Source organism: Tyto alba, unplaced genomic scaffold, assembly GCF_018691265.1.
Source record: "Tyto alba isolate M040663 unplaced genomic scaffold, T.alba_DEE_v4.0 Super-Scaffold_7, whole genome shotgun sequence".
NCBI lineage: Eukaryota > Metazoa > Chordata > Aves > Strigiformes > Tytonidae > Tyto > Tyto alba.
In genome coordinates, this window is record NW_024881328.1 from 42,254,665 (window position 1) to 42,269,842 (window position 15,178).

At 43.3% G+C, this 15,178-nt stretch overlaps 2 protein-coding genes across 5 annotated transcripts in view; one reads left to right on the forward strand and one right to left on the reverse strand.

The window, feature by feature from the left end:
- Nucleotides 1-12,374, reverse strand: part of LOC104360199 (UDP-glucuronosyltransferase 1A1) — a 34,620-nt gene extending 22,246 nt beyond the window's left edge. The window contains exons 1-2 of the mRNA XM_033007399.2: nt 11,507-12,374; nt 5,224-5,298 (exon numbers count right to left, since the gene is read on the reverse strand). Of these exons, the coding sequence (XP_032863290.2) occupies nt 5,224-5,298; nt 11,507-12,349 (918 nt within the window). The 5' untranslated portion in view covers nt 12,350-12,374. The remainder of the gene's footprint in view (nt 1-5,223; nt 5,299-11,506) is intronic.
- Nucleotides 12,375-14,526: 2,152 nt separating this feature from the next.
- Nucleotides 14,527-15,178, forward strand: part of USP40 (ubiquitin specific peptidase 40) — a 41,107-nt gene continuing 40,455 nt past the window's right edge. For all 4 annotated transcript variants that reach the window (XM_042784114.1, XM_042784115.1, XM_042784117.1 and 1 more), the window contains exon 1: nt 14,527-14,793. The gene's annotated coding sequence lies outside the window, so the exon portion shown is untranslated. The remainder of the gene's footprint in view (nt 14,794-15,178) is intronic.

Below are 15,178 nucleotides of genomic sequence, written 5' to 3' on the forward strand. Positions count from 1 at the left end.
GCACAACACTTCTTTGTTCTTATCCTGACCTATCTCTCTGTGCCTTTCTCAATCATTTTCTTCTTCCAGGAAAGCAGGAAGGAAAAGCCACTCAGTTCCCCTTGTACCTAATTAAATACAGGAAAGCCTGGACAGAAGTAACCTGTAACAGTCCTCTGGCTTCAAGCCAGGAATTTATTTTAAATGGTAAGAGGTGGTGTTATTACTTCAGATAAAGAACTAAAAGTAAGACACCAAGTCTGAGCAGTTAATAAGTATTTGTGATGAGTTTGCCAACCCACAGGATTATATTTTGCCATGAGATGTAACTGTTTGATTCCGAGGCATAATTGGAAGACCACAAGAAATCAGGACTGATCAATCAGTACTTTTGCAATAAATATTGCTGCTAAACTATGATCTTTAGCTCCTGATCAAGATGAAAGTGAGAATGAGCTTTGCCTCCAGAGAGTCTGAATTTAAGCTGGAGCTGCCACATGGCCTTGCCTGCAGGCAGGGTTCATCTTGCTGCTTTCCCAGAGGATCCGCCCTGGCTTTGTCCCTGAGGAGCCATTAAGCAGCTCTGATGGACAGAACAGATAGGAAAAAGCACTGTCATAGTAAAAGTGGCCATGTGGAGGCTTGACGGCAATTTGTTTGAAAGAGACTCTTGTGAAAAAAAAAATCGTTCTGCACACTAGCAGCTCAACAGAACTAAACAGTAGTTTCAAGGAGCAGCATCAGGTGAAGTACTGGAAGGAGTAACGCAAAGCCTGAGGGCAGTTAAGGTTGGCTCTGGGGAAGATGTGCCAGGCTTGCAAAATGCAAATCTGTTCTCTTGTGCAGCTTCACTCATTCATGTTCACAAAGGCCTGTGAATTTGGGGAAAGAGTAAGAGTCGTGTTAGGCAGGATGAATCCATTCATCCATTCGCTAAGATTGAGGGAAGGCTGGCCAGTGAAAAACGTTAAAGGGAGGAACAGAGGAGAGTGTTTATTTATAAGTAACATTCACAAAGGATAAAACTTTATCCTTTCTAGGAAGTAATGTGATTTATTGCTGAAACAGCTGGATGACACTAACTACAGATTCATCATCTGCTGAGGAGAGCTGTCTCCTCCTGTATCTCCTTTTCCACTTAATCTCTGGCTTCACATGAGGCTGTTCTACTTACAGCACAAGCAAGTAAGAATATACATCACACACAGCAACAAGCTAATGTACATCATGAGCACCAACAAGGTAACATACATCACATGCATGCCTTTATCAAGTACTTTTTAGATCACAGATGCCCAAGCAACCATCCATCATCATTTCTCAATCCAAACTAGATGTCTCCTAAAAATGCAGTCGAGAACTCAGCTGTCTCTTTTTTGTGATGGAAGATGTTGTTAGACCAAAAACTTCACCACAAAGTGTTAGCTTTCGACTCAAACACAAGACTGCTCCTACATAAAAGAGCACATGATGCTATTGCACATAACCCAGTGAGTTATTTCTCTAACTGGATAAGCAACTAAAGCTCTTGAAGAAATACTCTGCTGCCTCTTATGAGAGGCAAAGAATTTTTGGAAGCGCCATTTATAATTCACCTGCCCTTTTTCCATGAATTCCTGAGTGAGATGGTGTTCATGTACCTGACTTCAGCTGGAATTAAACACAGCATAGCAGATGATCCCCTCATCGAACAAAATCCCCATGTTGGGCAGACCCAGTGAAAGGAGGTGGAATCACATCTTGTTCTCCTGGTCTATTTTTCATGTGGTTTAGCTACACAGAAAGCATTAATTTAAATTAAGTCTTTAGGGAAGAAACATCCATATCAAACACACTATTAAACCTCACTCAGATCATGGAGGTATACGGCTGCCAGAACTTTCCCCTTATTATACGTTTCCCAGCCAGTCACTGACCTGAGATAATTTTTTTTCCGTCCACAGTTTATGCCTGCAACGAAAATCATATTGGACATTACAGGCATGGGATAGTCAAAGTCAAGTCTCTTCAGCCAAATGGATCCATGACTTAAAAGCTGCGTAATTGTCATCGGCTTTTGGAGAAAGTCTGAGGCCAAGCTTTCAAATGGTGAAAAGATCATACTGCAGGTGAAAGACTCTGAAATGCTAATCAGGAAGTTTTTCACTCTCTGAGAGAACGTCATATGGTCTGTATTGAGTGAGAACATTTGTGGGATATAAGAAGGTGGGTCTGGACTCTGAGCAGCATGAATGTCTCTAGCACGTGGACACCCCACAAGAAGACAGTAGGGATAGAAAAGTGCAAAGCAATTATCTGTCCGCAGGGTGTCAGAGGATCTGTAAAGATGGCATCAAATTTGCTTTCTTCAATGTATTTCATAATCTCTTTGTTGTACAGTAAGGAACTGCAGAAATCATGAAACATGGCAGAGCTCTTTCGGAAATTATCCCAAATATTCAAAAATCTGATCAGGAAAGGCTCTTCGCTAAAACAGTTTGCACTAAGTGAGCGCATAAATTCTTCCATCTCTTCCTTTTTGAAAGGCATGGGATATGTTTTCAATTCATATACCCTCGAGGAATCTATCAGCATTTTTCTGTCTGGAGCGATAACAACTATTTCATGCCCTCTCTTGCTTAGCTCATCCAGCACTTCCTTCACACTCAGCCAGTGGCTGCCTTCCATCGGGATCACCAGCAGTTTCCCAGCAGCAGCAGGACTCAGGCAGCACAAGAGGGGGAGCAGCACTGCCACCAGCATGTTTCCAGTTGGATGGACAGGAACCCGTGCAACAAGAGAGGCCAGGGGCGCTTCACAAGCTTTTGTAGCTTTGCTCCACCTATGCGACACTCCACTACTTGGCAATGCTTCCTAGCTCTGCCCTTTTGACTTGCCTCCCGTTTCAAGTGTTCACAAGTTTGCACGCAATGTAGTCACGGTAGGTGATTAATGATTATGAAATGTTGAGATGTGGTTTGTACTTCAAAAGCGGGCCTGCGTGATGGCAAGAAAGGTGTGTCTCCTATCATACACTTCGCTCGCCCAAGCTGAGACTACAGCTCAATGCCTCGGCCTTCTCTTCTTCCCGCAGTAGGATCACAGGCTCATGACACTTCTTACCGCCAGCAACCCAGCAACTTTTGCTGATATTTACTGGCAACATGCTCTAAGCCGCATGGGAACCCGTAAAAGAAATGTATACACGGAGCGGATGGACAGAAAAACTACTGACCCCTTATGGTAGTACTGGGTCTATAAAGATCACACTAGAATTACTCTTTCCCAGCTAGTGTTGGAGTTCCCTATGCCACTGAAGGCTGATAGAGTTGTTACAGTGTATAGTAAATTGGTATTTTTTTATTACTGTTTTCATTTCTAGTAAAGCTGAGGCAAGTTGTACAGTGAAACATAGCTTATAGTAAAGTTAAATATGAGAAATCAATGTTAAAGTACCTGGGTTTTGTTTTCTACTTTTTTTAAATAACCAAAACCAGTTGGTATAACTCAGAAAAATGATTTTTTTTTTTTTATTGATGCAAACATGCATTTTTTTGAAGATAAGTAGCCAAGAGAAAATTTTTCCCCATCTCTACATATAACTTCCATCTAACCTCTTAGCCTATTGGATATATAACTAAGTAGCAAAACAGCAATTCACCATTGCACCTCGGGTATCATAAACCAACAACACCTTTCTAATTCATGAACTCACGAGTTCATGGCCAGTGTCAGCTCAGTTCATGACTGCAACAGTTCATCAGCTCTGTGGGTCGAGGTCCTTCTTGGTTGTAAGTTGTTGGGGTTTTAAATGTTGGTGATAACCTCTCACCATAAAAGTTTATAAGTAGGTGGCTGGACAGGTGCCTTTGGGATATAATTTTTGCCTCCAGGGCACTCAGAGCTAGCTCTACACGACTGGTGGAGCTTTCTTTCACATGCAGTTTCTGCATGCTTATTTTTAAGTCCGGTGGGAAAGCTTTGACCTTATTGACAACCTGCCCTCCAAAAAGAACAGCCAGCTCCATCACCTACACTGTCCCCATATGGTAGTTTACAACATAGGATTAATTTAACTACATACGGTAGTTTACAACATGGGATTAACCTAACAGGAATTTTCAAACAGCTCAGGAGAAGGTGATGCACAGGAACAGACTTGTTGCTCATAACCTCTGAAAAGACTGTCAAATGAACACTAGAAGATGTGTCCAAGCTTGCCCACTCCTGACTCCACGTCCTTTTGAAAGACCAACCCCCTGTGAGAAACTGCAACCCCTTTTCCTTCATTCAAACATATATAACCAGTTAGAGTGAACCAAGTGGCACTAGAAACTGTCCTGTCACTCCCAACACAAGCACTAAACATACTTACTTGGGCAAAAGTGGAGGTTATTAGGGCTTTCTTCTACACTACTCTGTTTCAGGAGTACTCACAATTTGTATTAATTGAATATACCTTTCCTGCTCTCAATATGATATAGAATACACTGTACTTGATTCAGAAACCTGCTTGGTACCCGCAAACCTGAATGGGAATTTACAGAAGACATCTGTGCCCAAAAAAGCTTAAAACCTAATTAAATAACCTATAAAGGAAAGAGAAGGTACAATTTAAAAAGGCTTTCTTTTGGGGTTTAGATATCGACACAGTGACATAATATCAGGGATGTAAATTAATCAATCTGCCAGATGGAAGTGACAGAAAAAGAACTGATGAACAGCTAAAATCTTAAGTCCCATGACCTTCAATGTAGATGGAAAGAGAATGGGTGTATGGAAGTATGGACGGACAGCTCTGAGGGGAAGACACTACAGGGCAGAGAGCAGACTGTGCTTATGGGTGTTCCTCAGGCTACTCTTTCAGATCAATATAGCAAAGTCCCCCGAGCCCGGCTTTGGTTGCAGGGACAGCTCCTACATAAGAAACTTAGATGAAATGGAAGCTAACTAGTCCAGCTCCTGTTGGGGAGGAAAGTTTGCAACTCACCAGAAATTATATGAGCTTCAGTTCAACAAAAGAGCTTACCATTTGCATGAAAGTTACGTGTCGCTTAAATTCTCATATCTGATAAGGCTTTAGGTTTCAGAAAACGATATAATCTGAATGATGGATACTAGGAAATAACAACTCTGCATCATGCAGGATTTCTCATTAGCCTTCTGTCTTTAAATACCAAGTAGTGTCATTTAGGTTTTGATAGAAGAATGTTTAAGCATTTATGTTCTTGCCTTTTCAATACAAAACAAAATAAAATTTTATACCTGAGACAGTTTTTTCTTCTGACCACAGTTTATCCCTCCAATAAAAACCATGTTTGGCATCACTGGTCTCGGGAAATCAAACACAAAATCATATCTCATTAGCCAAACAGATCCATGGCTTAGAAGGTCTGCAGCTGTCAACTTCTTTTCCAAAATCTCGTATGCAAGTTCTTCAAATGGAGCAAACATAGGCTTACAGTAAATTAACTCCAGCATACGGACCAGCATGTTTTTCACACGTTGAGCAAACGTCATGCTATCTGAATTATTTAGGAATAATCTGGGGACATAAGAAGGAGGGTTTGGACACTGGGTAGCATCAGAATCCAGACCGCAAGGGAATCCCCGCAAAAAGTAGATGGAAGGAACTGAAAGATATTCACCAATTATAGGTCCACACATCATAATTGGATCCGTGAAAATCACATCAAATTTGCTCTCTCTCAAATACTGCATCATGTCTTCATTGTGCAAAAGGCTCTTACAGCTGGTGAAAAAGTACTTGGAAATTTCTATCACGCTTTGATACATTGTAATAATAGTATTCAAAACAGATTGTTCAATAAAATGAGCATTAATGAATGACTTGATCACAACAGCTAAATGTTCCTCTGTGTAAGGTATTGGATATACTTTCACTGTATAATTCTGAGGGTCCTTTGACTTCATATACAAACTTGTTGATGGTACAAGCACAACAACTTCATGTCCGTTTTGCTGGAGTTTCTCCACTACTGGGCGCATGCTGAGCCAGTGACTTCCATCCTGAGGTATCACGAGGATCTTTCCACCTTCAGCAAAGATCAAAGATGATGTCAGAAGAAGAAATATCCCAGTACCTTGGTAAAAATGCTGAAATGGAAGAGCCATTTCGGTGGACGTAGAGAGTTCTGCTGTGGAGGCATCCGACACAGTCCTTTATATGAAGGTCCATGCAAGCTTTAACATTTCTGCAGAGAACTTATTGACTTGCAGAAATAAATATTTAACTTCCCAATTGCTCATACAACAGGGAACTATTCTTGAAAAAACATGCTGCCCTTTGTACTTTCTGTTAATTTTTAAGCTTGGAAGTCAGCACATTCCTTCCTTCATGAAATTAAGACCAGGGATGTCATCTTGTAATAATAATTGTGACTAATACCATTGACTTGGTAAGTACTCAGTGAGAAAATAAGCCTAGGTTTGCTTTCAAAATTCAACCTTTAAAATACACCCAGAAGAACGAATGGAAATTGCAACACCATTTCTTTTATGGACTCCTAACTGAGAACACCTAACCAGTATGTAGAAAGCTGATGTTAAATTCCCACCTTCTGGAAGCAGTCAAACCCACAAGTCTTATGAATATATCACAGCTACCAGGATGTACCACGCAATCCCAAATCTGAGGAGAAGAACGACAAACCTGTTTGGCTTTTCTCCCCATGGTACTAGACAAAAAAAAAAAACAAACTAAATGATGGGTTCAAGGCAAGTGAAGGGAAAAGAGGTGGGCATAGACCTTTTGGGACACCAAGAAGGAGCCTTGGTCTTCGGTCACTGTCCCCAAACCCCCTTTTATATATTGTGTGCAAGACAAAATTTAGGAGGAGATATTGTATCTTTTATTAATCCCACTGATAACACGCACATGGAAAACCCCAACAAGCAAACTAGGCTTCTGAGCTCTCCTCCCTTTGCAGATAGAGGTGGTAACATAAGCAACCACATATAGGTGTCTCCTGGAGCCCTTCAGCTCTGAGCCCTGACAGAGCTGCAAACTCTCCTTTCCTCTTTCATGTTCCCTTCTGAGCAGCAGCCCAACTTTTACGAGAAAATAGAGCCTCTCTCGATTAAATTAATCAGGAACTTTGTAGTTGGACCTGTGGGTTTGAATCCACTCACAAGGAGGCACAAGCTGTCCCTAGAGTTCATGTTTTCTGAGAGAGGAACTGATTGCTGGCCGTTATAGAAAAACTCAGTGGTGATACCCCAGCTTGGGTTTCCAAAGAAAGCTCTACTAGGGTGGTGTGACCCCTTGTTTGCTGGCATTCCCTGCTGTCCTCTGGAAAGTTGCAGTGAACTAAGGCCCTCAGGGTTTTGCTGGAGAAATGTTTTCTTTATGCAAGTAAAAGCAATGCCAGACCAGTGTCTTTTGGGTGGTGCTAAGGAAGAGGTCCCTGCGAAAAGCTGATGCAAAACTATCAGCAGCACATTCTCCCTGTTCCTTTCTCTACTGAAGAGTTTTCTACTAGAACTCTCTCAAACTGCTTATCTCTGAGTTGGACTGGTTGTGATGTGTGGATTTCTTCTAGCCCGGGCAGCAAACACTGAGGGAAGAGGATAGCAAATGGAGCTCAGCAGCTACTTGTTATATGAGCAGAACTAAAACTAGAACTAGAATGTTTGTTGAGGGAGCCTGAAATGTTGGTTTCATCTACTGGATTTGTTTTCTTGTTGCTAGATGACATCACACCCTTATGCTCTGGGTCTTGCAAGCAGGAAAAAGTTGTTCAAATGCAAGAGTGTGTGAATGATGTAATTTGATTTCCCAGCTTTCTGGATGGTGGATCAGGCTTACACATTTTGTCAGCAGAAATCCTTGTTTAATTGAACTCAGTCCCTTTTTGATGCTAAACAGTGTCAGGCATAAGGATTACAGTAAAATGCAGATTGATAGCTGCTAACACAAACCTGCCTGATTCCCCCCTTACATTTTACATAGCTATGGAGATACACTGGTGTTCGCCTGCACAGGATGAGATAGTATGTAGTTTGGCTAGCATGACTTCAGAGGAAAAACAACCCATGAAAGTGATGACTGCAAGTCAGAAAGTAACCTTACTCTAAGCCTTTGTGGTAGCAAGAAGCAGCAGGCAGCTAGGGAAATCACAGAACACAGATTATTTCTAGAGCAGCTCTTTCCAAAGCAGTGAACAGAAAGCATATGAAAATGATTGCATGTGATCTTGAAATTAATGACTGTATCCTAACAGAAAAAGTGACATTTAAGGCTGCCCAGGTAACTGTAACTGGAACATTTCCTAACTTCTGTAGGGCAATGTATTTGATATTTGTAAATTTAATGCTCTTACAGCCTTTCTAGAGTTTTGTGCGTAGACCTCTGTCAAATACTGTACTTTTAGACTCACATTAGGGAATGTATTTTAATTTAACCAGAAGACAAACTTCCCATGGAAAGGGAAACTAAGGGAGTAGTTCCATTTGATATTATGGACTTTCTGTCAAAAGAACTGTGTTTTACAGCTTCCTTCAATATCTCTTTTGCAAATTATGGGAGACAGCGGAATGTGGACAAGAGCAAACTGAAGAGGACAGTGAGATGAATGGTTTGGTTAGAGCAGTTGCTTCAGGTTGATACATCCTGTGCATCGAAGATGTACAATGCACGATAGTTAAACTTTCTCTTTCACAAGTAGAGCTGCTTTTACTTGCCTGATGTTGTGTATTCTGCCATTGCAACATAAGGCAGATGAATATTATTGTCAGCTTTAAAGGCACTCAGCATCCTTTACAAAAACATAATAGACAGATGCTGACGTGGTATCAGGTTGCTCTGAAGCACCGCAAGGCTCATCAACACCTTGAATATTGCATAAAAAAACCGACCCTAGTATTTGGTTCATGAACAGAGTGGTGACTACTGCTTCAGTGCTGAAAATGAGCGTTCCCCTATAGCTGTACTAATCTTAGCTACCCATGTTAGCAAATTAACAGTACCTGCAGACATGATGGGATCCCTTCTGAGGTCACGCAAAGTGATGTTTCGGTTGTGCAGGCTTTTGAAAAGTATGTCTCTGTGTACCAGGTATGTGTGGGCACTTTGGTACTTCTGACTGTATTCTTTGGCTTCTTGCCAAAGTCTTTGGTTTCTGCTTTAATTGCATATTTCAGAGGGCCAGTTAGAAATGTGTCCTTATGGGATCTCCCCAGATGCTGCTGGCTCTGGCAGGAGGGTTTCAGAACAGGTCCTGTTTTCCTAATCCTTGTGCTAGAAGGACAAACCACAGGGTTTTTATTCAGTTACACTTCTCATTTACTTGAGTAACTACCTACTTAAATCTGGGGTTACTCTAATGTTTAAAGTTAATCAGTTGTTTAAATAAGTAATGGGTGTGTTAGGTTAAAAAGAGCACAAACAACTTTGGAAGGTTGCTATAGCTTACATTTCTGAACTTTGCTTTGATCAAATCATACGAGCTTTGTTTTTATGAGCTGCCCAAAAAAAGCAGCTTTGCATTAACCTTGATTAAAGACGAGATATTCATCGAAGTGTCTCAGGGCTTACAGTCCGAGTACATTTGGGATGTCCCCTAATGAAGGACCACTTACCGTTCTGGCCTTCAGGTATTTCTGGACTCATTAGAGGATCACGCTGGCACTGGACCTCTGCTCAGTCAAGATATTGGGTCTGATTTCCTGCAAGCCTTGTATTAAACCTCCAGACACATTAGGACTTGGCGACTGGATTTAACGTGCCTGTTAGTGAATATGTAATTTCTGCTGATACAGGTGCCCATGCAAAGTGCTGGGCAAGAGGAAATCCAGCCTGAGACAGCCAGTGAGGTTATCTCAATTAGTAAGCTTATGTTCCCCCAGGCCCAGTCCTGTGGTCACATGCTCTCCCACTCCCTCTGAGACTGCAGACTGTGGATGATGCTTGTGGCTCAGGAGAGTCAGAGAATTTAGGATTTAATCCCCAGCTCTATGCTGTATAAGACCCATATGCACAGTTCTGCAAAAGTATGAGCTCCTTAGCACCCCAATGTCTTCAACTCCAGAGCAGGGACTCCATGGGGCCACATCTTAACTTTTTGTTTTCTTGTACATTGAGCAATAGGCTACTGGGTTTCAGAGACTTATCTATTCTTATGATATGATTATACTTTTGAACAGTAATGAACAACACAGGGTTTACCACTGTGTATGAACTGGCAGAATTTTTCTCTCTTCTATGACTCACTTCACATTTGTTTACACTCTACAGCATTATTGCCTTGTTTCACTGTTCAGAGTGAAATAGGAGAAATTTCTCTGCTCTCTGTAGAAAATGTAGCTAGAAAAGGCAGGCGGAAGATAGGAATAAACAAGGTTTTTCCAGGTTTGGAACATGTCATTTCCACCAAACGACAAACATCAGTGTAAAGACAGGAGATGCTACATATAAAATGAGGGCAGGATGGCTCTACCCTGGTAGCAAGCTTACAAACTGTTTGCAGTTCCCAGACCTTCTAAGATATATAAATGAAGACTTGTATCATACAACCAACTAGAATTTGCCTCTTAAATCTCAAACTATTAAGTGCCACTCTCTTGAGCCTAGCGCGAGTGAATGCCTTATTTATATTATTATTCTAATATTGTAATTTATAACATTACTCTTTATTTGCCTTATTCTTTATTAAGTTTAGTGGACTCCGCATAAGCCTGTCAAAGAGTATAAAAGGAATACAGAAGAAAAAGAAAAAAACTCTTCATCTCAAAGATATTGTACTGCACTAGTGGGTGCAGTGATACTGTGTGACCACAATTCAAAAGTGAGGGAGTCATTTCATAGGAAAGAGATTTATGTCCTGCTTTGTGCCTGGAAAGAAATGTCTAGTGCTATTAACTGTTTTAGAGACTATATGGTAACTATCAAAACAGATTTAAATTTCTAGATTAGCTTTAAAAACCTTGCAGAACAATTCTGGTAAAAGCAAATGCCAAGAAATAGGTATAAAAACCTATCTGAGTTTTGCATACAAGTGTCATGAAATACAGTATTTTAGATTTATTCTTCCCATTTCAACATGGCATTTATGTTTCACCGTGGTCTACAAACAGAAATAACATTGACAGCCAGTTTGGAAACCATACGTTACAAAAACACAATCAAAGCAAATTAAATGACTTTGACCCTGGAGTTAAAACCAGAAGATGACTCTCAGTGCATGGTCTTTAGGTTTTTGGTCAGGTGAAAGAAATATATGCTAGACTCCATGAAAATGAAATCAAAACTGTGTCTGGTGAATAATATACATTCGCTGGGGACAGTCATTTGTAGCTTGCAGATGAAGCCCATTTGTTGTTGGACTTGTCAGAAAATCCTCATTAACTAAAATAAATCATGTGACTTCAGCAAAGTAATTTGATTTCAGTCTGTGGAGAACAACTATCAAAACCTGGGTGTATTAAATCACTACCAGAAGTTTAAAAAAATTCAATAGCACTAAACTTCCAGAGATGATTTAATCACATTTCATTGGCCAATGTATAATTTCAAGGAAAAAGAACATACCTTAGAAAGTGGTTTCTTCTGAGCACAGTTTATACCTCCAATAAAGACCATATTGGGCATCACTGGTCTGACGTACTCAAACACAAAGTCAAATCTCAGAAGCCAAATGGAAGCAGAGTTCATGAGGTCTAGCAGAGATACATCTCTCTGAAGAACTTCAGACGAAAACTTTATTGCATCTTCATAGAAACCGTTACAGTACACAAGCTCCAGGAGGGAAACCAGTGCATTTTCCACTCTCTGGAGAAAAGTCATGTGGTCTGAGTTGAAGGTAAATAGTCTTGGGGTGTAGGACAAAGGACTTGGGCACTGCGGTGCTTCATAGTGTAAGTTGCAAGGAAATCCTCTCATGAAGAACACAAACGGAAGAGAAAAATAATTAGCAAGTGTTGCTCCACACATAAAAACGGGGTCTGTTAGGACTGCATCGAAGCCACTTTGATTCAAGTACTGCAGGGTCTCCTTGCTTCTGAACAGGTCCTTGCACTGAACAAAGAATGTACGGAAAACGTGCACTGAGCTGTTGTATAGTGCTAGAGTGTTCAGTGGGAAAGGCAGGTCCTTCAGGTGAGTGGCAACATACTCATTAAAGGCATTATTCAGCTCTTCTAACGTGTAAGACACTGGGTATGTTTTCATGTATGCCTGTGTAGTTTCCATCTGCCAGTTTACTTCTGGTACAACCACCACCACTTCGTGTCCTCTCTCGGTGAGCTTTTCAACCACTTGCCGCATGCTAAGCCAGTGGCTTCCAAGCATGGGCACCACCAGGAGTTTCCCTCCATCCGAGAGGCCAGGAAGGAGGAAGATAAAAATCCAGCCGCAGCAAAGCCTCAAAGTCATGTTCCTGTGATCAGAGTACAGACTGGGGAAGAGTCTTCTCCTTTGGGCTGCAGATTGCAGATGCTTCTGAAAGAAGCCAGCGGGTTTATCTGTTGAGTTGTGCTGCTTTGTCATATTCTTCTAGTTAATGATTTACTGCTTTGGATTGTGGGTGGTTTGTTTGTTTTGCTTTGTTTTGTTTTTTCTCAATTCTTGTAAAGCCAAACACGGTGACCCTTCTCCTGTGCTGAGTCATCAGAGTTCCTTATTGTTCATACATAGAACTAGATCCTCAACATGCTAGTCAGATTTCTTAGGACTTCTCTCTTGATTGTTGATGTGTCCTGTCTTACACCTTGGCCAGGACCAAGGAAGGCAAGTCTGGTGCAAACAACTCCAACACCACAGTTACAAATGAAAAAAGCCTGAACAAATTTCATTGTGCTTGTTGATGTTCAGGTAATTTCTCTGAGGACAGAACAGGAGACCCTCAGGATAAGGGGAGAGGACAGATGAACCAACTCTTATGAGCTAGCAGAAATCTCCTTTGTCTACAAGGACACCAAGAAGAGACACTGAGAGAGGCTGGCCTGGTTGCTGAGGCAGAGATCTGTGAAACTGAACCCCAGGTTTTTGCTTCAGAGCGGTAATGTAGTTCTTTCACAGCCTACGAGATGGCCCTCAAGCAGTTGAAAACTCCTCACCACTTGCCTCTACATCAAGACACAGCCTCTGCCCTGAGGCACGCTTCTTTTCACTCCCTTTCATACCAGGGTAGATGCAATGAAACTAATTATGTATCATTTCCTTATGTCTCCTTATCAGCCTTTTTATTTCTTTTTTCCTATTTTACCAATGTCTGTAACTTTTTCCTTGTGTAGGGAAACTACTGAGTAAGTGGCAAAATGCAGTTTTCTTTCAGGCACTTGATAACTTTTCTGAAAACAAAATATTTGAGCTTCAGAGTAAGGAGAGAAGCTGTGATGTAAAAGTGAAAAAATACTCACTCTTTTGTGTTGTTATAAATAGAGAGTAATAATTAAAACTTGTTATTATTTCCAGCTTTATATAGACTGTACTTAAAAATGATCACTGGAAAGTTGACCACTTTAGTAAACAGCATTTTCTCACAAAAAGGTTGATTTTTTAAGAGTTTTTCTTTGCATCCCCCCCTGCATTTTATGAAGAGGGGTAAGCAGACAGCTGTTAGTGAAATGTCCTGCCCTCTCCTCCCTTCTGCAGCAGAATGAATTTGCTGTCCAAACCTTGCAGCACCCTTAATGTGAAGGGACTGGGTGCAAAAGCAAGTGCAGGACGGATGAAGTTAGTCAGTACCTTAGAGGCGTTTCTGAGTGAGAGTTTGCCAGTGACTCCCTCCGTTGGCTTGGCTATCTGGCAAGGGTTTCTTGATGAGTTAAACGTTGCTGTGTTCAAGAAAGGGCGAGGTAAAGAGTTGTTCACCTCTCACATGGGGGCAGCGGTGCAGGAAGACAGTGGGAACTCTGAATTTGGGTAAGGAGTCACATAGATGGGGGGTGCTGGAGCGTGCATGGAGACAACCTCGAAAGAAAGGGGCTGTGCTGGCTGGTTGCGGCAGGAATGTGAAAGAGGGGTGTTGTGCCAGCACGACTGCTGCCCGTGGCTCTGTGGCCCTGCTGGCATGATGTGCGTGATCACAGCAGATTAGTGAGTCTCTGCTGGCAGCAAGGGAGGTGCCAGCTGAGCCACTCCAGGCTCGGTGGCAGCATTAGGAAGGCGGCTGCGAACACCTCGTTTCAAAGAGGGAGCTGGTCTTCCCTGATTACAGGCCAGGCTCATCTGTATTTGAAATCCCAATGCCGGTACAAGCCCTGGTCTGCACCTGATGGGGCCACACGACCTCAGGGCTGGAAATGGACCAGAAGGTGCCGAAGAAGCAGCAGCCCCAGCTTCATCCCTGGCTGTGTTTTTCGGAAGGCTGGTGACCTGAGAGGTTTCGGGTGGTGTTGCTCTCCTCCCCATGCCAGGTCGCCCACACAGCAGCAGGAGCTGGGCCGGGACCACCCGGGCCTCCCTCTTCAACCCCTCGGGGCGGGAACCGCGGGGTCTCCATGGCAACCCCGGCCGCCGGCTCCCATCATGCGCCGCGGCCGCCAGGAAACTACAACCCCCAGAATGCCCTGCGGAGGGGGGGGGGGGCGTGCGCTACCGCACTACCACTCCCAGCAGGCTGCGTTACCGGCTGCTCTCCGGTTCGCTTCGTCGCCCGCGCCCGGCGCTTCCTTCCCGCCCCTGGCAGGAGGGGAGCCCGCTGGTTTCTCTCTTTCTCTCTCTCTATCTCTTTCTGTCTCCGGGGCTTGGCCAGGTGGGTGAAGTCCCGGCGGCCCCTTCAGGTCCCAGCGTGCTCCGCGCGGCGCCACAACAAAGATGGCGGCGGGCGCGGGGCCGTGGCGCTAGGCGCCGGGCCCCGGTGCTGGCTCTGAGCGGTGAGTCGGGCTGGGCGGGGGACCGTGCCCTTCCAGCCCCCGGCGCTGTGAGCCGGCAGCCCCGGGGGCACTGGTCCTTGTCCTCTCTTCGGGACCGGTGAGCCCGAGCCTGAGGGCTGGGCCCAGCTCCCGGGCTGCAGCGTGTGGGAGGGGGAGGCGGGCGGGTTCAGCCTGAGGGAGGGACGGCGAGGTGGGGGCTGTGTTGCTGTGGGGAGGGCATAGCTGCAGCCTGATTCTTGTGTGCATGTGTATGGGGGGGGCTCTGGGGTAGGGTGAGGGGTGCCAGAGCCAAGTTACAACCTGCGAGGTTCCCAGCAGAGGTCAGGAACATAGGGCAGGGGCTTAGAGGGGGTTTGGGATCTTCTTTCCTGGAGTTATTCCAACT